Source organism: Mustela putorius, unplaced genomic scaffold (assembly GCF_011764305.1).
Source record: "Mustela putorius furo isolate JIRA1106 unplaced genomic scaffold, ASM1176430v1.1 tig00000196_pilon_pilon_pilon, whole genome shotgun sequence".
In the NCBI taxonomy this organism is placed as follows: Eukaryota; Metazoa; Chordata; class Mammalia; order Carnivora; family Mustelidae; genus Mustela; species Mustela putorius.
In genome coordinates, this window is record NW_025421310.1 from 13,347,324 (window position 1) to 13,367,636 (window position 20,313).

General features: G+C 51.1%; 1 protein-coding gene across 2 annotated transcripts; it reads left to right on the plus strand.

The window, feature by feature from the left end:
* Window positions 1–26: 26 nt before the first annotated feature.
* On the plus strand, window positions 27–18,724 carry RSPH6A (radial spoke head 6 homolog A). 2 transcript variants are annotated; one of them, XM_004767555.3, is made up of 6 exons: window positions 27–908; window positions 4,015–4,252; window positions 11,103–11,867; window positions 13,132–13,276; window positions 14,001–14,118; window positions 18,337–18,724. In XM_004767555.3, the coding sequence occupies exons 1-6, from the start codon at window positions 232–234 to the stop codon at window positions 18,572–18,574; spliced, it is 2,181 nt and encodes a 726-aa protein (XP_004767612.1). In that variant the 5' UTR covers window positions 27–231; the 3' UTR covers window positions 18,575–18,724. The 2 variants fall into 2 exon arrangements, with proteins under 2 accessions (XP_004767612.1, XP_004767613.1); XM_004767556.3 differs by lacking the exon at window positions 14,001–14,118 and having other exon boundaries at window positions 18,337–18,574.
* The last annotated feature ends 1,589 nt before the right edge of the window (window positions 18,725–20,313 follow it).

A 20,313-nucleotide genomic window follows, 5' to 3' on the forward strand; every position in this document is an offset into this window, starting at 1 on the left:
TGGCTGGAAGACTGGCAGGCCCTGGGGCTGGGGGGCTGCGCCTGCGCAGAAGTCAGGTCCTTGGCCGGGCGTCCCCGCGCGCCCTCCCCTGGTAACGGCCCGCCCCCTCCCTACTTAGAAACCGGCTCGGCCGGCGCAGAGGATACCGGGCCTGTGCCGGCAGGCTGGCAACTAAACTGGCCTCCCTGTCTGCAGGCCTTACTTCTGGAGGTCTGCGACCTCTTCTGAACTATGGGGGACCCATCGCCCGACCCTGAGCCCCAACCCCAGCAACCCTCAAGTCGAAGGAGTTCCCAGGTGCCCCAGCGGCGCAGTCGGGAGCTCAGTCTACCCCAGCCTAGCATCTCCGAGGAGGTGCCCCAGACACCATTTGATGGCCCGGCCATGCAGAGCAGTCAAGGGATCCTGGCGAGCCAGACCAACCTCCAGGACTGGTCATCAGGGCCCCCACTGACCGCACAGGAGAACTTGGCGATGTACCCCACTGAGGAAGCCCAGCTGGGTGGTGTAGAGTACCCGTCCCTGAATATGGGCTTTCCTTCCGAGTTACAGCCCCAACCTTACCTGGAAGAAGGCGGGATGCAGGCCTCCCGAAACGTCAGCCTAATGCTGCAGCAACTACAGCAGGGCCAAGGCAGCCTCTTCCAGCAACTGGACTCTACTTACCTGGAGACGCAGCCCGACTACCTGGGCCAGTTCAACATGTACCAGGGAGAAGACCTACAGTTCGACCAGGGTGTCCCGCATGGGCCCTACATGAGGGATGACCCCACCCTCCAGTACTCACCCTCGGAGCTGGGCTTCATGCCCTTCAGTGCGGAGGTCCCTGAGCCAGAGCCTCGGGAGCTGGCCGTACAGAATGCCAAGGCCTACCTGCTGCAGACCAGCGCCGGCTGCAGCCTCAGCCTGTGAGAAGGGGCTCTCGAGTGGGGAGGGAGCGGGATGCAGGCAGGGAGAGGCCCCATCCAGCTAAATCTCTGCCTCAGACCCAGGGGTCTCTTCTGTCAGACGGGATCACCCCTCATGGGTAACCAGTGCCTGCTCCAGGGGCATCTGACTCAGACTAGCAGTTGGGGTGAAACTAGTAATAGTTAACGTTTCTTTTTAAAGGTTTTTATTTATTTGAGAGAGCATGAGAGGGGAGAGGTCAGAGGGAGAAGCAGACTCTCTGCCAAGCAGGGAGCCTGATGTGGGACTCGATCCCAGGACTCCAGGATCATGACATGAGCCAAAGGCAGTCACTTAACCAACCGAGCCACCCCGGTGCCCCATAATAGTTAACATTTACTTAGTAGATGTTTTGCCACCATCCAGATGTTAACATCCAGTTCTCACAGCTGAGATTAGCACACTTACTGTCCCTGTTTCACAGAGGATGAAACTGAGACAGAGAAAGTAGGTCCCATAGCCCAGGTGATAACAGTTGGATGCAGCAGATGTGCGTGATTTGGGTCCTGAGGCCCCATTCTCCCCTCAACTTTTCTGCCTGGAGAAGGTACTTGCCAAGGCTGCTTAGCTGTAGTCAGTACACTTCTCAGTCCCCATTACATCGTGATGAAATTTACATTCTAGTTGGGAGAATGGACAATAAATATAACAAATGATAGGTGATGATGGGAGCTAAAGCTGGAGGGGTGCCTGGATGGCTGTCAGTTGAGCACCTGCCTTCGGCTCAGGTCATGATCCAGGAGTCCTGGGATCAGGCTCTCTGCTTAGCAGAGAGTCTGCTTCTCCTTCTCCCTCTACTACTCTGTTTATCTCTCTTTGTGTGTCAAATAAAATCTTAAAAAAAAAAAAAAAAGCTAAGGGGGAAAGTAAGGCAGAGTAAGGGGGGGAGGTTAGGGAGTACCTGTTAAACAGCATGAGGTTAAGGAAGGCCTCTGAGGAGGTGACATTTGATCAGGGACCTGAAGCAGATGAGGGAGAACACCTTGGAGGTAACTGGAGGTACGGTGGTTTAGGTATAGGACACACCATGTTTAAAGGCTTTAAGGCTTGCAGTATTTGAGGAACAGCAAGGAGGCTGGTATGTCTGGAACCAGGGGAGAAAGGGGGAGGAGACAAGGCTGGAGAAATAACAGATGTTGCTCAAGTACAAAACTAACCCTATCCCTCCCATGGGCATATCTTGCTATGGCTCCCCAGTGCCCTCAGGAGTAGGTTCATACTTTTCAGCCGTTCAGCCCCTACTGGCTCTCTAAACTTCATCTCTAGTCAGCTCCCTATCCAGGCTCCTAGAGTATAGTCAACATTAACCTCTAGCTCTTTTCAATGGTTCCCAGCCTCGGGAACTTCAAGGTCTCCTATTGAAAAGCCAAGGCCAAAGTCTGACTTCTTAACCTTCCCAATTCAGTGATGGCTCTCCAGCACACCCCAGACCGCCACCATACAGTTTCCATCCAGCAGAGGGTTACACATACATGCTTTGAAATTAGACCAACCTGGTTTCAAATCCTGGCTGTGCTGCCACTCTGTGACCTCATGACCTCAACTCTTCTAAGTCTCTGTTTCCTCATCTGGAGAGTAGGGATCACGATTGTTCCTCAGATGTGTGACTGGGGTGAGAATCCAGCACAACTCTCAAGTGCCCAGCATAGTCTGGGACTCAGGTACAAAGAAGCCATTACAATACAGCCATGACCCCACCTCCTTTCTCCCCTTATAACCTCTCTCCCCTCTTCCACCAAAGCCACTCTGACGTCTTCAGTGTTCCTCCAACACACCAGACCCACCCTCAGCTCAGGGCCTCTGTTCATCACATCACCTGCACACCATGACACTTTCCCTTCCTCCTTTCCAATCCTTTTTACCTTTCCCTTCTTTTTCATGTCAGATTGCATTGGCTGAGACCTCCAGTGTGATCCCCTTTATACGATTATAAAAAATTACCTTCTATTCCTAGTTTGCTGGGTTTTTTTAAAATCATAAATGGCTGTTGAATATTCTCAATTTCTCTGCACTGGTTGAGGTGATTATATATATATATATATGAAATTTTAGACTTATTTATTTTAGAGAGCATGCACAAGTGGGGGCAGGGGCTGAGGGAGAGAATCCCAAGCAGACTCCCCGCTGAGTGGGGAGCCTGATGTGGAACTCAATCTCATGACCCTTGAGATCATGACCTGAACTGAAACCATGAGTCAGATGCTTAACTGACTGAGCCACCCCGGTGCCCCAACACATATATATATATATATATATATATATATATATGTTTTAACATATTAACATGATGGGTATGTTTTTTTCTACTTTTCTAGTATCAACCTAGTCCTGTTACTAGCCCAGTTTAATTATTGTGTGTCATCTTTCTGAGAGCAACTTTTTGCTGGGTGCCATTTAACTTAGGACCTCAGCATCTACAATTCGTTTTTTAAAAGATTTTCATTTACTTCAGGGAGAGCCAGAGAGAGAACACAAGCAGGGGGAGCAGCAGAGGGAGACGGAGAAGTAGGGGGCTTAACCCCAAGGCCCTGGGATTGTGACCTGAGCCGAAGGCAGATGCTTAACCGGCTGAGCCACACAGGCACCCCTGTAGCATCTGTATTTCTAAGCAAGTTTGGCATGGAATGTTCCTATCTCCTAGTTTCCTTGAATTTTGTCAACATTCTATTAGACTCATGAAATGTCTCAGGGTCTATCCAGCAGTTTTTCTCTCTGACCGAAACACCCCCAATATCTGTATGGTTTCCTTCACGTCACTCAGATCTCAGCCTAGAAGTCCCCTTGGTGTGACCTTCCCTGGCCTCCCTATTTAAAATTGGAAGCCATCTTCTATCCCTGGCATTCCCAGTGCCCATTCCCTGCTTTGTCTTCATAGAAAGACACACTATATATTTCTGCCTATCTGGTTAATGTCTGCCTCCATCATCAGAATATTCCCTCCATGGGGGCAGGGACATTTTCTCTATGGGGTCCCCAGTGCCAGGCTCAGGGCCGGGCACACAACAACAACTCACTGAGCTGAGCGAGTAATGTCTCCCACTTCCCACTCCCTCCCTGGGGAGGCAGGTATGAGCACCTGGTGAACCTGCTGACCAAGATCCTGAACCAGCGGCCCGAGGATCCCTTGTCCATCCTGGAGTCACTGAACCGCACTACGCAACGGGAGTGGTTCCACCCCAAGCTGGACACCATGCGAGATGACCCTGAGTTGGAGCCCACCTATGAGATGGCTGAGAGGCAGAAGGGGCTATTCCTTCGGAGCAGCGCGGGAGGCGAGGGCGAACAGGAGATGGAGGAGGAGGTGGTAAGTGAGCCTGAGCCGGTAGGAGGGGTGCACAGCGGGACCCTCAGTGGCCCAGCCCAGGTTTATGCACAGCCTGTGCTTAGGTCTGGAGTGAAGGGAATGCAGAGGGAATGCAACACAAACAGTTTCAGTTTTGTGTGTGCACTAGCCGGAGGGGTCCAGAACCAGGTCACAGAGGGCTTTGAATACCGGGCCAAGGGGCTCAGGCTTTCTCCTGAGGCGCCTGGAGTGCACTGAAGTGTTTGAAGCAGAAGGGCTAGTTGGCCCTCTGCACTCCTGTGGCTACATGGAGGTGGAACTGGTCTCTCTTACCATCCTCTACTCCTTCCTCTGAAAATAATTCTGGTTTGCAGATATTTTCTGTGAAACCCATTGCCTCCTGGACTCCCTCAACGCTGACGTGCTCCCCAGTCCCCAGACTCAGTTTCCCCTTTCGTTGAGACTCTCTAAGAACTCTTCCACTCTTCGCCCCTTAACATTTCACTGTCCTCAGAATATTTAATTCCACAATCGTTTCCAGAATTGGACAATGGCAGAAAATTCAAGTAAAGTGTTCTTTCACTCATTCAAGAAACATTTGTTGAGAACTGTTTATGATCATTCTGACACCTCCCTGGCTCCTGCTAAGAGCTTGAAGAGCTCTCATTCTGTCCCTAAAACAACCCTGCGAGGCAAGTGCGACCTACTCCTATTTATAGAAAAAAGACTCAGAGGGCACGAAGGTGGGAATTACCAGGGACTGCATTAGGAAGGCAGGAATGTGATCTCCAAAGCCCATACTATATACAACCTTTGACACATCTGCAGTCGCTCTTGATCTGTGCGCACTTCTGTCTACGCTCCTGAGACTCCAGGATTCTGACGATAGTGGGGTGGGATGGTGAGAGAATGGAGGAACCACAATCTGGAGGAACCACAATCTGATAGAGGACCAAAGCGCAGGTGGAAATCCCTAGGCTTGGGCACAAAGTTCTACCTAGGAATATGGGTTTGAATTTCAGATCGTTTTTCCTTAGGAGACCCCACCCCACTTAAAACTGGTTTGCTTTTTTTGTTTGTTTTTTAAAGATTTTATTTATTTATTTGACAGAGATTGATATCACAAGTAGGAGGAGAGGCAGGCAGAGAGAGGAGGAAGCAGGCTTTCCACGAAGCAGAGAGCCCGATGCGGGGCTCGATTCCAGGACCCTGGGATCATGACCTGAGCTGAAGGCAGAGGCTTTAACCCACTGAGCCACCCAGGTGGCCCTAGAACTGGGTTCTAAGCGGTTCCTCCCCTACCCCCAGGTCTTGTCTACTTCTAATTCAAGTCCCTCAAGGACCCGCCTCCTTAGAAGGATTTGCTCCTAGAGGCCCCGCCCCCTTAGAACAGGGTGGCAATTGAGGCTCCGCCCCCTTGAAATTTTATTGGTCGTGAGACTCTGCCCCTTCGACCGCCTGGTCCCTCAAGGCCACACCCCCTTAAGAACTTGGAGCTGGGTTTTTTTTTTTTTTAAGAATTTTATTTATTTGACAGAGAGAGATCACAAGTAGGCAGAGAGGCAGGCAGAGAGAGAGGAAGGGAAGCAGGCCCCTGCTGAGCAGAGAGCCCGATGTGGGACTCAATCCCAGGACCCTGAGATCATGACCTGAGCCGAAGGCAGTGGCTTAACCCACTGAGCCACCCAGGCGCCCCTGGAGCTGGTATTTCTTTTTTTTTTTTTTTTTTTTTTAATTTTATTTACTTATCAGAGGTGGGGGCGGGGGAGCGAGCACAGGCAGACAGAATGGCAGGCAGAGGCAGAGGGAGAAGCAGGCTCCCCGCTGAGCTAGGAGCCCGATGTGGGACTCGATCCCAGGACGCTGGGATCATGACCTGAGCCGAAGGCAGCCGCCTAACCAACTGAGCCACCCAGGCGTCCCTGGACCTGGTTTTCTTAATGGGAGGTCTGCAAACCGGCAAAATTGTGGGCGTTTGTGGCCTGTGCAGACTTAAAGAAAGAGACTTAAAGAAATCCGCAATTCAGCTTTTCGTATTTATTTTTCTGACAGGAGATGAGGCTCTCATTTCCCTTTTTCTATTTCTTCTAAGTCGCTGACCATGATCCCCAACAGCCCTTGTGGGAAAATGCATCCTTTCCTTACGCCCTCCTTTGAAATGCCATCTCTGTGATTTATTTACACCTATATGGACTCGACCGGTTTGTGGATTCTCTGTTCTTCACCTTCGCTCTGTGGATGGTTTTTTTTGCTTTAGAAATCTCCTGCCCGCTGCGTACAACTGCCGCATAGCAGGTTTGGCTGTTTGATAGCACAGAGCTCCCTGGCTCCGGGCCTCTGTTTCATAAAGGAGGCTAACTATTCTTGCATTTATAAGTTCAGACTAATTTTGGGCACGCTCAGCGTGGAACCTGCTTGGGGTTCTCTCTTTCCCTCTCCCTCTGTCCCTCCAGGCACTTATTCTCTCATGCTCTCTCTCAAAATATATAAATAATACCTTTTAAAAAATAATTTCAGGGGCGCTTGGGTGGCTCAGTGGGTTAAAGCCTCTGCTTTCGGCTCAGGTCATGATACCAGGGTCCTGGGATCGAGCCCCACATCGGGCTCTCTGCTCAGCAGGAAGCCTGTTCCCCTCTTTCTCTGCCTGCCTCTCTGCCTACTTGTGATCTCTTTCTCTGTGTCAAATAAATAAATAAAATCTTTTTTAAAGTAAATAAATATTTTTTCAAGATTTTATTTATTTATTTGACAGAGATCACAAGTAGGCAGAGAAGCAGGCAGAGAGAGAGAGGGAAGCAGGCTCTCTGCTGAGCAGGGAACCCGATGTGTGGCTCTATCCCAGGACCCTGGGATCATGACCTGAGCTGAAGGCAGAGGCTTTAACCCACTGAGCCACCCAGGCGCCCGTAAACAAATTTTTAAAAATAAAAATTTAAAAAATGAAGTTTTAAAATTGAGAGTAGAAGTTTCCTAGAAGCCTCTCAGAAGACCTCTGCTTGCATCTTGTTGGCCAGATTGAGTCACGCGACCATCCCTGGCTGCAAGGGAGGCTGGGAAAGTGACCTGGGAGCAACAGAAAAGGGGCTTGCAGATGGTGCTGGCTCAGCGGGCTGGCAGGGCTGACCCACCCTTTCCAAGTCAAGGGCAGAGATGTGGCTGGGCCTCTGGCAGAGCTTCAGAGATCCCAGTGCCCATCCTTCACCTCTGCCCCTCTCTCCTCCTGGCCCCCTGCACCTTGCAGCATACAGCTGCGCCATAGCGCCTGAATTCACTTTTTAAAACTTCCATCCAGTTGTCCCTACAAAATCATTTCTTCCAGACCACAGATGGGATCTTCCTGGAACCTGGGAGGAAGAAAAGAAGAAAGAATCTGGCCACAGAATCTGGGTTCAAACCCAGTGATACCAAAGGAGTAATTTCTAGGCAGGGGGAATGCTAGCTGTACTTTTTCTCCGACTCAGTTACACATGACAGGTGGAGACAATGGTAGGGAGAGAAGCAGAGTCTGATCTGTCCTTTCAGGTCAGTTTTCCACTCTTGCTCCAATCAACAGTGCCAGGATGGAGGCATAATCATTTACACATGGCTAGAGAGGATACTTCATTGCTATATGGATGGGAGGGGGATTCCCAGAAAGAGGGTGATGGCCACTGGCTCATGCGCCAAGCACACACTCCCAAGAGAGTTTCCTACACTCGTTCCTGTATCTTCCTTCCTACCAGCAAAGTGTCTTAGAATTAAGTTTGATTCAGCCCTCCCTGACTTGCTGGTGTCCACATCAATTAGGAAAACAAGCTTTCACATCATGTTCATGACTGAGGGAAAGTACCAGAATGCTGGGGTGTGCCCCATCCAGCTGAGATAACAAACAGCACCACAGTCTCTGTGGCTTCAAAGGACACAGCTTAGTTCTCACTCACATCGCCTGCCCATGCAGAGCTGGCCAAAGGTTTCTGTGCATCAGCTGCTTGAGAACGCAGGGCAGTGGGGTTTGCATTGTGCCACAAGTTTCCACCCTGCAGGGGGGAGAAAGAGAGCATATCAAACCCCACATTGGTTCTTACAGCTGCTGTCTGGCTGTGACAGGTGTCCCTGTCACTGCTGTTTCAAGAAGCCAGAGCAAGTGACACAGCCCCTCCTGAGTGCAGTGGAGGTGGGGGATGGGTGGGAGCGTGTCATTCCTCTTTGGAGAGGGGCTTCAAACACTTGTGAACAACAGTATGCCTATTTCCATCAGGACGTTTGTCACCAAATCTTTCACAGCAACTGGTGTGATTGAAACATCACCACCATCGTATTTACACCAGCCATCTGTTCTGGGTTGCTCCTCCACCAAAAATTCTAATGCGGGGAGAAGTATCACTCACCCAGGTCCTGCAGAATGGGAACTTATCTGGAAGAAGGATCACTGTAGATGTAATTAGTTAAGATGGGGTCATTCTGGAATAGGGTGACCCCTAATCCAATAGGACTAGTGTCCTTACGAAAGGTTACTGTGGACACAAAGTCTCAGTCATCTGCCATGTGGCTCTCACATTTAGCCTGTTTCACCTTCAGCCATTGGGACCTGTATTTGTCTCTTGTTGCTGCTCTAACAAACTTCATGGCTTAGGACAACAGAACGTTCCACCTCATAGTTCTGGAGTTGGTATTGCCAAAGCTAAAGTCAAGGTCGGCAGGGTTGCCCTCCTAATGGAGGCTCTTGAAGAGAGACCATCTCCTAGCCTTTTCCAGCTTCTAGAAGCAGCACGCGTTCCTTCATCCTGGGTCTGTCTCCAGCTTCAAAGCCAGCAGCGCAGCACCTTCAATCTCTCAGTCTGATTTCTGCTTCTGTCGTCACATCCTCTCTGACCCTCCTGCCTTCCTCTTTCACTTATCAAGACCCTTGTGATCACACTGGGCCAACCCAGATCATGCAGGAAGATGTCCCCATCTCCAGACCCTTAATTTAATCACACCTGTAAGTCATGTTTGCCGTGTAAGATATAACGAAGGCACCGGTGCAGGGATGGGGGCCTGGACAAACTTTGGGGGCAATCATTATTTTACTTACCATACCCCCTCTCTCTCCATTCTGATTTCAAATCCTGGCAGGAGAGCATGTGGTTTGGGCAATGTGTTTTCCTGGATGTGTCATGTTGGTCAAGGGCAGGTCAGGGGCTGATCTAATGAGGAAGAACCTCATGTATTTTGTTCTCTGATATATCTCAGTGCCTGCCCTAGCCTGGGACTGGCATCCACTGCGTCTTTATGTTTTTATTTTTTATTTTTTTAAAGATTTTATTTATTTATTTATTTGAGAGAGAGACAGTGAGAGCGAGCATGATCGAGGAGAAGGTCAGAGGGAGAAGCAGACTCCCCGTGGAGCTGGGAGCCTGGTACAGGACTCGATCCTAGGACTCCGGGATCATGACCCGAGCCAACTGAGCCCACCCAGGTGTCCCTATTTTTTTTAAATATTTTATAAAGATTTTATTTATTTGTTTGAGAGAGAGCACGTGTTCATAGAGGGAAGAGCAGAGGGAGAGGGACAAACAGACTCAGAGCTGAGCATGGAGCCCCACGTGGGGCTGTGTCCCAGGACCCCAAGATCATAACCAAAACCGAAACCAAGAGTCAGATACTCAACTGGCTAAGCCACCCAGGCACCCCTCCCACTGAGTTTTTTTTAATATTTTGTTTATTTGACAGAGAGATCACAAGTAGGCAGAGAGGCAGGCAGAGAGAGAGGGGAGAAAGCAGGCTCCCTGCTGAGCAGAGAGCCTGATGCGGGGCTCGATCCCAGGACCCTGGGATCATGACCTAAGCTGAAGGCAGAGGTTTTAACCCACTGAGCCACCCAGGTGCCCCCTGCACTGAGTCTTTAATAAAGATGTCTGAACTGACTAAATGAAAAATTACTGGGTTCAGCCTTATGGCCCATGTGGTTGTGGGGGTGGTTGGGCTCAAACCTCACTGTATTCTAAATTTTTTTTTTAAGATTTTATTTATTTATTTGACAGAGAGAGATCACAAGTAGGCAGGGAGGCAGGCAGAGATAGAGAGGAGGAAGCAGGCTCCCTGCTGAGCAGAGAGCCCGATGCAGGACTCGATCCCAGGATCCTGAGATCATGACCTGAGCCGAAGGCAGCGGCTTAACCCACTGAGCCACCCAGGCGCCCACCTCACAGTATTCTAGTCTCAGCCCTCGACTTGCTTGTTCTCACTCCCTTTCTGCCCTCCCCAGTCTCTCTGTGCCCTGCTCTGTCTCCCTGAACAAAGTAGATGGTGAAGGAGGGGGCAGTGAGGACAAGACTTACCACTTCCATCCTCCAACATCATTGATTCCTGGGTTCAGGACCTGCCTCTTCCCTTAATTTGCTCTATGATTTGGGATATCTGTTAGGGGCGCATTTGGGTGCAAGTAACAGGAAACATGACTAAAAGTGGCCTCTTTGTTCCATAGAACAAGAAGGCCAGGGAGGTAAGGCAGTTCAGTGATGCCACTGGGGACAAGTGGTTTCCACCTTTCAGCTCTACCATCATTAGGATATGGGATTTTTTGTTACCCCATGGTCCCAAAATAGCTGCTGTGCCTCCAGATCTCACATCCCATTCCAGGCGAAAGAAGAGGGAAGGATGAAGGAGTAATGGATTTTCTCCTAGTGGTTTGTTGTTGCTGTTGTTCCTGTTGTTGCTGTTGTTTTGCCTTTTCTCTTCCTATAACGGACATCCTCCCCAAGGACTTGCCCCTACATCCATCTCACTGACCAACAGTGGTCACATGAGCAGCTGGGTTACAGAGCAGTTCACTTCTCTGGATTTTAGAAGAGTCAGGCTAGGGAGCAGGGCTTCAGCCTTCCTCCCTCTGCCCTCCACCCCACCCCTGCAGGCTGAGACAGCAGTGCCCAACATCATGGAGACGGCCTTCTACTTCGAGCAGGCCGGTGTGGGCCTGAGCTCCGATGAGAGTTTCCGCATCTTCATGGCCCTGAAGCAGCTGGTGGAGCAACAGCCCATCCACACCTGCCGCTTCTGGGGCAAGATCCTGGGACTCAGCCGCAACTACCTGGTGGCGGAGGTGGAGTTCCGGGAGGGCGAGGAGGAAGGGGAGGAGGAGGAGGTGGAGGAGATGATGGAGGGCGGGGAGGGCCTGGACCCGCACGGTGAGGAGGAGGGCGAAGAGGACGAGGAGAAGGTCACCGACGTGATCCCCAAGCCCATGTGGAGGCCACCACCCATCGTCCCTAAGGAGGAGAGCCGCTCGGGCACCAACAAGTACCTGTATTTCGTGTGCAATGAGCCAGGCCGCCCGTGGACGCGGCTGCCACACGTCACGCCCCTCCAGATCGTGCAGGCCCGCAAGATAAAGAAGTTCTTCACGGGCTACCTGGACGCCCCCATCGTCAGCTTCCCGCCCTTCCCCGGCAACGAGGCCAACTACCTGCGGGCCCAGATCGCCCGCATCTCGGCCGCCACGCACATCAGCCCGCTTGGCTTCTACCAGTTCAGCGAGGAAGAGGGAGATGAGGAGGAGGAGGGTGGTGCGGGGCGCGACTCCTACGAGGAAAACCCCGACTTTGAGGGCATCCCGGTGCTCGAGCTGGTGGACTCCATGGCGAACTGGGTGCATCATACCCAGCACATTCTGCCGCAGGTGAGGCCTGGGGACCCAAGCTTCCCCCTCCCTGGCCCCCGGACCCCGACTCCAGCCTCCTCCCCTAACCCCCCCTCTATTTGCGGGCCCTGTGTCCCCTGTCGGTGCCCCTGTCAGAAACCTTCTGGGGTGACACCTGGGTGGCTTAGTCGTCAAGCATCTGCCTTCAGCTCAGGTCATGATCCAGGGTCCTGGGATCCAGCCCGGCATCGGCATTGGGCTCCCTGCTCAGCGGGAAGCCTGCTTCTCCCTCTCCCACTCCCCCTGCCTGTGTTCCCTCTCTCACTGTGTCTCTCTGCCAAATAAATAAATAAAATTAAAAAAAGAAAAAGAAAAAGAAACCTTCTGGGACCAGGCACATCTTGGTGGCCTGCATTTTTTCAGATTTTAAAAAGGCGACACAGTGCACACACCACTATCCTCCAAGTCTTTATTTCTGCTGCAAAACTGAACAGCCGCTTGCTGCTGCCGCTTGCAGCAGGCCGGGCTTGCTGCCAAAGGGTGCAGGGAAGTAACTCTTGGTTTTCACAGTTTTCAGGTTTGGGAATTATGGATAAGAAACCGAGGACCTGCCTTTCCGGAATGCCGGACTAGTCTGACTTTATATTCATTCATTCACTCATTCAAGGAAATACAGTTCCTAGCTGTGTGCTAGAACTTTTCATTCATTCATTTGTTCGTTCAACAAAACTTTATTGACCCCAGCGATGTTTTATTGAACTCGAATAACTCCTTTTGAAATTGTTATAACGGCTGCTCCTATCTCATGCTGGAGGCAACTGAAGTTGGCTCTGTGGATCAGCCCTCCAGTGCCTCATGGACCCCAAGAGCAGTCCAATGAGAGAGGCCCCTATGACATTCCCATTTCACAGAGCAGCAAACAGAGGATCATATGGGCTGCTGAGTGTCAGCTCCACATGCAGAGGTTTTGGGGGGTGGTCTCTTCTCTCAAGGATCCCCAGCACCTACCTGTATATACTAAGCGCTCATTAAATGTAAGATAAAAAATGAAACACTGCCCAGATGGGAACCACATAGCTAGCAGGTGGCCGCGGTCTCCGCCTCACCACTACAGCTCTCTCAGCCTGTCCTCCCTCCCCTGACCTGTGTGACTAACCCTGTCCTCCTGCCCATCCCTGGTTGCCGAGGACATGGCCAGTGCCAAGTGTCCTTCCTGGCCCCTCACCTCCTCCCAGAGTGCAAGCCAGGCTCTGTCCACCAGGGGTGTTGACTGACCTTCCCCTTACCCTGCTCCCACCCCCAGGGCCGCTGCACCTGGGTGAACCCTTTGCAGAAGCTGGAAGAGGAAGAGGAGCTGGGGGAGGAGGAAGAGAAGGCGGATGAGGGGGTGGAGGAGGTGGAGCAGGAGGTCGGACCCCCACTGCTGACTCCGCTCTCAGAAGATGCAGGTAACAGGTCTTACCTGCCTGGCGAGAAAGTGGGAGGGACAGCAAGACTGCAAGGGGGGGGCATCTCTCTGAACCTCAGTGGTTCTCTCTTCTATAACACGGGCCTGATGACAGCAGCTCCCTTGCGGGGTTATGGGGACACATCTGTCTTGTGATGGCACATGGCGATGTCCTGGATCGGGGGGATATGAACTTTCGAGTCCCGTGTGGATTTGGGGGGAAAGAGAGAGAGAGAGACTCGAGTTAGAGAGGCTTTCCACAAAGGAACCAGGACCAAAGCTGGATTTTGGAAGCCTGGAGAGGAATTTCCTGAAGTCAGAGTCTCAGGCACGTGTAGGAAGAGATAAGGAGAGGCTGAGAGTGGGTGAGTGGATAGAACCCAAATTTGAACCCAGACTTCCAGGAGCCCAGGGCTTGAACTGTACCCTCCGAACCCTGGTCCAGATCAATGACCAGCCCGGAAGGGAGATCATAGCAGCTCCTGCAAGGCAGGTGAAATAAGGATACCCACTTCTTAGGTGTGGTCACTGAGGCTCGGACAGGTGCAGTGGCTAACTGGGGCCACACAGCGAGAAAGTGATCTAGAGCCAGCCACAGTTCCCTCCATGCCCCTGGGCCCTGTCCTCCTCCTCTGCTCCATCCCCTCTTTCTGCTTCCCCTCCAGGGGGGCTGTGCAGGGCTGGAGGGAGCTCTGACCTCCCTGGTGCTCTCCACTCCCCTGCAGAAATCATGCACATCTCTCCCTGGACCGCCCGTCTGTCCTGCAGCCTCTGCCCGCAGTACTCCGTGGCCGTCGTGCGCTCCAACCTTTGGCCAGGGGCCTATGCCTACGCCAGTGGCAAGTAGGTCTTCTAGTCCCTTCCAGCAGAGAAAGCCAAGGGCAGGGGGCAGGGTGGAGATCAGAAGACCCCCTTCAGGAAGCTCTCAGGGCCGACCTCCACACCCAGCTCCAGGAATTCCATTGGGGCTAAAATGAGACATCCTGGACTAGGAGTGTGAGCCCCTTGGATAAGAGAATGGAGGATCAGAGAGGAGAAGGAAGTGACTCAAGGTCACACAACATATGCAGGATTCAAATTTGGATCTCTGTCCTCCCTGCCTATGCTTCTCAGCTATATGGGTCACAGAGCCAGATAGGACTCAGGGATCCACCTTGAGGTGGCCCTCACAGGGGCAGAGTCTTGTGTCTGGGGGACATAACTCCTTCCCTGGGCCCCCTAGACCGTTCTTTCTAGGGGGCAGAAGTCTTCCCCACCAGTTGCTCCAAAAGATCTGCAGGTCGAAGTCACTCCTGCATTTTCCCACCCGCAGCTACACGCTCACTGAGATGCTCACTGCACACCTACTACACGCTGAGAGTCCCTCAGTCTCTCCCACCAGGCACATCCCCAGCCTTTCTGCTTAGCGGCTCAGGGAGGGGCCCTCCGCCACCACGGGGTGGGTGCATTTACTGACTCTGTCCACCAGGTGGCATGAGACGTTGTCATAGGTTTTCCTGTTGCATCTCCGGTAAACCTGGACTGTGTTGGATCCCATGATGAGGTTTCACGTAATCTTGATACTTTACGTTCTTGGCAATTTTTTCCCCTCCAGATCAGGGAAGAGTCTCGCTTGCTTGCTTTTGCCAACCCCCTTCTTCTGGCCACGACCTAATTTGCCAACGTCTGTCTGTCTTTCTTTCTTTCTTTCCTTTTTTTTTTAAGATTTTATTTATTTATTTGACAGAGACACAGTGAGACAGGGAACAAAAGCAGGGGGAGTGGGAGAGAGAGAAGCAGGTTTTCTGCTGAGCAGAGAACCCCACACAGGACTCAACCCCAGGCCCATGGAATCACGACATGAGCTGATTGCAGACGCATTAACAACTGAGCCACCCAGAAGTCCCTAAGGTTTTATTTTTTAAAGATTTCGTTTAATAGGGCACCTGGGTGGCTCTGTGGGTTAAGCCTCTGCCTTTGGCTCAGGTCATGATCCCAGGGTCCTGGGATTGAGCCCCACCTCGGGCTCTCTGCTCAGCAGGGAGCCTGCTTCCTCCTCTCTCTCTTTGCCTGCCTCTCTGCCTACTTGTGATCTCTGTCTGTCAAATAAATAAATAAAATATTTTTTTTAAAAAAGATTTCATTTATTTATTGGAGAGAGCTTGAGCATGACACAGAGAGAGAAAGGGATAGAGCAAGAGCTGGGGCACGGGGAGAGGGAGAAGCATGGAGCCAGGAACCTGATGTGGGGCTCAATCTCAGGACCCTGGGATCATGACCTGGAGGCAGATGCTTAACCAACTGAGCCATCCAGGCCCCTCTAAGATTTTATTCTTTTTTTTTTTTTAAAGATTTTATGTATTTATTTGACAGAAATCACAAGTAGATGGAGAGGCAGGCAGAGAGAGGGAAGCAGGCTCCCTGCTGAGCAGAGAGCCCGATGCGGGACTCAATCCCAGGACCCTGAGATCATGACCTGAGCTGAAGGCAGCGGCTTAACCCACTGAGCCACCCAGGCGCCCCTCTAAGATTTTATTCTTAAGTGATCTCAACACCCAACACAGGGCTCGAACTCACAACCCCTAGATCAAAAGTCACATGCTCCATCAACTGAGCAAGTCAGGCACCCTGCCAACATGTTTCTGAGAGCAAAAGATCCAAATTTGGAACTCCACTCATCCAGCCATCCTTCACCCATCCACCCACTACTCAATCATCCATGCCTCCAATCATCCACGTTTCTTCCTTTTTTTTTTTTTCCCATTATAAAAGACTCTTGGATGTCCTTGTCTGCCAGCTGTATGCTAGGTCCCAGGCCCTTTATTGAAAAGGCGATGTGGATCCTGCCCCTGAAAGCAGACAGAGAAAGTGCCGACATTAATAATATAGCACCCCTTCCCCCAGCCAAAAAATACCCTGTTACGCTAGGGATAGACAGTTCAGTGACCAATTGCAGCTCCAAAGTCTCATCTTAAGGGGGTCAAAATAGGGTTCCTGGGAAGAGCGATCTTTACGTGAAATCTCTAGGGAAAAGAGAAAGGAATGGGGAAATACAGGTAGAGAACATTCTAGACCAGAGCTTCCCAGACATGAGTGCACAGGACCCCAGGGATCTGGTTAAGGGCAGGTTCCGGTGGCATGGGAGTGGGGCTGGGGCCCAAGAGTTCATCTTCCTAGCAAGCTCAACTGCCCAGGTGAGGCTTCCAAGGAGGCAGCATGTTTGAAGGCTCCCAAGGAATTCCTGGAGGAAAACAATTATCTCAGGAACAGCAAGGCAGGGTTACAGGGCAAAGCCTCAGAGCCCCCATGGCAAACTCTCCATCCCTCTTCCTTCCCCCTGGATTCTCCTCTCTGCCTCTCTCCCTACCTCCCAACCCCCCTCCTTTGCTCCCATTTCCTCCTCTAGTTAAAATTCTGGGAACAGGTGGACTGGCAGGGCTTGGACCTGACCAGTTATGTTCTTGTTTATTACCAGTCTCCTCCTCCTAGAATGTAGGCACCACCGCAGGGATTCTTGCTTAACGTGTTTTCTGCTGGGTCCCCATATCCAGACAAGCGTTGTCCAACACAAATGAAATACGAGCTGCCTGTATCATTTTAAACTTTGTTTTTTCTTTAATTGTTTCAAGAGCTTTTTTTAACTCTTTAAAGTTTTTTATTTTTTTGAAGATTTTCTACTACTAGCTATGTCCAAGAGTTAAAAACAGGTAAAATTCATTTTAATAATTTATTTTATTTCACCCTAAATATCCTTTTTTTTTAAAAAAAGATTTTATGTATTTATTTGACAGAGAGAAATCACAAGTAGTTGGAGAGGCAGGCAGAGAGAGAGAGGGAAGCAGGCTCCCTGCTGAGCAGAGAGCCCGATGCGGGACTCAATCCCAGGACCCTGAGATCATGACCTGAGCTGAAGGCAGCGGCTTAACCCACTGAGCCACCCAGGCGCCCCACCCTAAATATCCTAAATGTTATTATCACAATGTGAAAGCAACAACGTAAAAATCAACAAGCTATTTTACATTCTGTCTTTTATCTTCATACCAAGACTTCAGAATCTGGTGTGAAATTGACACTTACAGCATACATTCCGTTTGAAGCTACCTTGTTCTCAGAAGTACTTGGCCTGTATTCAGATCTCACAAAATTTGTAGTTGAGAAAGTAGATTCATGTACTCGAGTTGTCCCGGACCTGCTTAGACATTTTCCAGTAACCAAACTGAGTATCAGTTGTATTGCTTAAATTTAAATTCATTACAATGCAATAAAATCCACTCCAACAATAGCAAGAAAACACACTCTCCTCAAAGTGTTCACGGAACAGGCCCCAGGACTAGACCATATACCAGGCCATGAAACAAGTCTAGATAAATGTACCCAGATATTGATGATCCAAAATATGTTCTCTGGCCATACTGGAATGAAATTAGGAATCAAGGATGTCTGGGTGGCTCAGTGGGTTAAGCCTCTGCCTTTGGCTCAGGTCATGATCCCAGGGTCCTGGGATCAAGCCCCACATTGGGCTCCCTGCTCAGTAGCAGGCTCCCCACTGAGCAGAGAGCCTGATATGGGGCTCAATCCCAGGACCCTGGGATCATGACCTGAGCTGAAGGCAGAGGCTTAACCCACTGGGCCACCCAGGCACCCCAGCAAATAACATCTTGAAAAAAAAAAAAGAAATTAGAAATCAAAAACAAGGAATTTGGGAGAATTTCCCGGATATGCAGAAATTACTATACTCCTAAATAACCAGGGGGACCGAAGAAGAAATTGTGGGTGAAACTGGAAAATCAAGTATTAATTAGAAACTCAGCTCTGGTCCCCCTGGGCACATGTCAAGTGCACAAGGGCTCCACATGCTGTTACAAAGAGCAACTCTAGGCACGCCTGGCACTTTTAGGAGACAGATGTTCAATAACAACTGAAGAACACACAGAGAAATCCCGTGGGCACAGATGACCCCACCAGCCACTGCTCTGCAGTTGGCTGTGCCCAAAGGGGGTCCCATCTCCAGTAAAAGCCCGGGCTGGGTCTTCAAGGCCTTCAAGGGAGGGAGGATATCCCAGTGTCTCTCTGATTTTCCAGAAAGTTCGAGAACCTCTACATTGGCTGGGGCCACAAGTACAGTCCCGAGAACTTCAACCCACCCCTGCCAGCCCCCATTCAGCATGAGTACCCCAGCAGCCCCGACGTCATGGAGATGAGTGACCCCACGGTGGAGGAGGAACAGGCCCTCAAGGCAGCCCAGGAGCAGGCCCTGGCAGCTGCAGAAGAAGAGGAGGAAGATGAGGAGGAAGACGAGGATGAGGACCTGGATGACTGAAGGGGGACCCCTAGCCCCATCCCCCGAACAGGTAGATCGCAGGTTTTCCCTTATACGTAGTGAGTGATGGGTTGTTTTGTTCACAGTTGGTTTGCTTTCTGCCCCCGGAGGGCAGGGGTAGAAGAGGAAGGTAACTGCTCTAAATAAAATTTCCCCACGGCTTATGGCCGAGGTCTTCATTCTTTTGTTGACATGGCCTCCCAAGTCAGGGCTGGCTCTGCTGGGAACAGACATTGCCCAGCATCGTGTCTCCTATCTGTGTCATTTATTCCTTCATCTGGACCGCAAACGACTACTGAAGTGCCTTCTGTTGGCCCAGCCCTGCACTGGGGACACAGAGGTGGCCAAGCAGCCCCAGCTCTGCTTTCCTGGGGCTCGCTCTCTATGGGAGAGACAGACACATCCTCGGCAGTGACAACCCAGACGGGGGAGCCCCGAGGATGGACAGAGCTCCTGAATTGACCCTTAAAGTGTCCAGAACAGAGCGGGGAAGAGCATTCCAAGCAGAGGTAACAGCATGTCAAAAGACCCAAGGGCAAGAAAGCGTTGTGTCGAGGTAGTTTCCTGAATCTCCATGTTTAGGACATGGTGTGAGGAGTGAGTGGTGAGGGATGAGGTTGGAAAGAGAGACTGGCAGGAGCAGATCACTCAGGGCTTGACTTTGCTGTGAGACCAGAAGGGAGCCACAGATGGCCTTGGAGCAAGGGAAGGCCCCACTCACATTCAGGTCTTCTTTTAAAAAGACCTCTCTAGATGCCAAATGGAGTGTACATGGCAGGGTGCGATGGGAGTCCAGGGGAGCAGAGATAAGGCTGATACTGAGAGGGCCCCAGGAGGAGAGGAGGATTTGGGACCGGGCTATGCAGAGAAAGGGACTGGAAAAGAGGACTTCACTTGACAGAATGCAAAAAGCTTGGGGATTGGAAGCAGGGGATGAAGGGAGACGATGCAGATCTAGGGAAACCCTAAGGTCTGCAGCCTGGATGACTGGGGGAATGGGAGCGTGAGCTCTAAGATGAGGACACAGGAGAGGAGCAGGATTTGGAGGAAGATGTCAGTTTCATGGTAGGACTTGTCCAGTGTGAGATGCCTCTGGGACATTCCGGTGAGAAATCTGAGAGACCACTGAGAATGGGTCTGAGACGTTCTGTGATGGGGGCAGGGTGGCTTCAGCAGAAGTGAGGGGCAGTGGCAATCAGCGGGGGCTCCTGGGATCAGCAAGAGCTTTTAGATTACTAGTGGATCATTGGGACACTGTGGGCATTGTGGGGATCAATGAAATTCTGGAATCATAAGAGGGTGTTGGAGGACCAAGTGAGACTGTTGAAGATAGTGAAGTTATGGAGATACATACTGAGGGTTGGTGGGAAATGTGGAAATGTTTAGGGTTAACGTTAATCGGTAGCGGGTCGGATGAAGTCCTTGGAATTCTATGGAGACGCTGGAGATCTGCGGGATCTGGGGGATGATCAAGGATGGGGGAGGAGTGTCTGGAGATGCCATAGCCGGTCACGGATTTTAAGACGTCAGTGGGAAACACTGGAGGTCAGGAAAGTGTATGTTGGGAGTCTAAGGAGGCGCTGGAATCACTGGGGTCATCTGTGACGTGATGGTTATGAACCAGGCCTTCTCTTGAGGGTCCCTCCGTTGCTAGGCAAACCGTTCCCAGGGCACCGTTGCTAGGGATTTGGGCTTTTCCACGACCCCGCCCATCTCCCTTTGGGCCGCGCCCTCAGCCA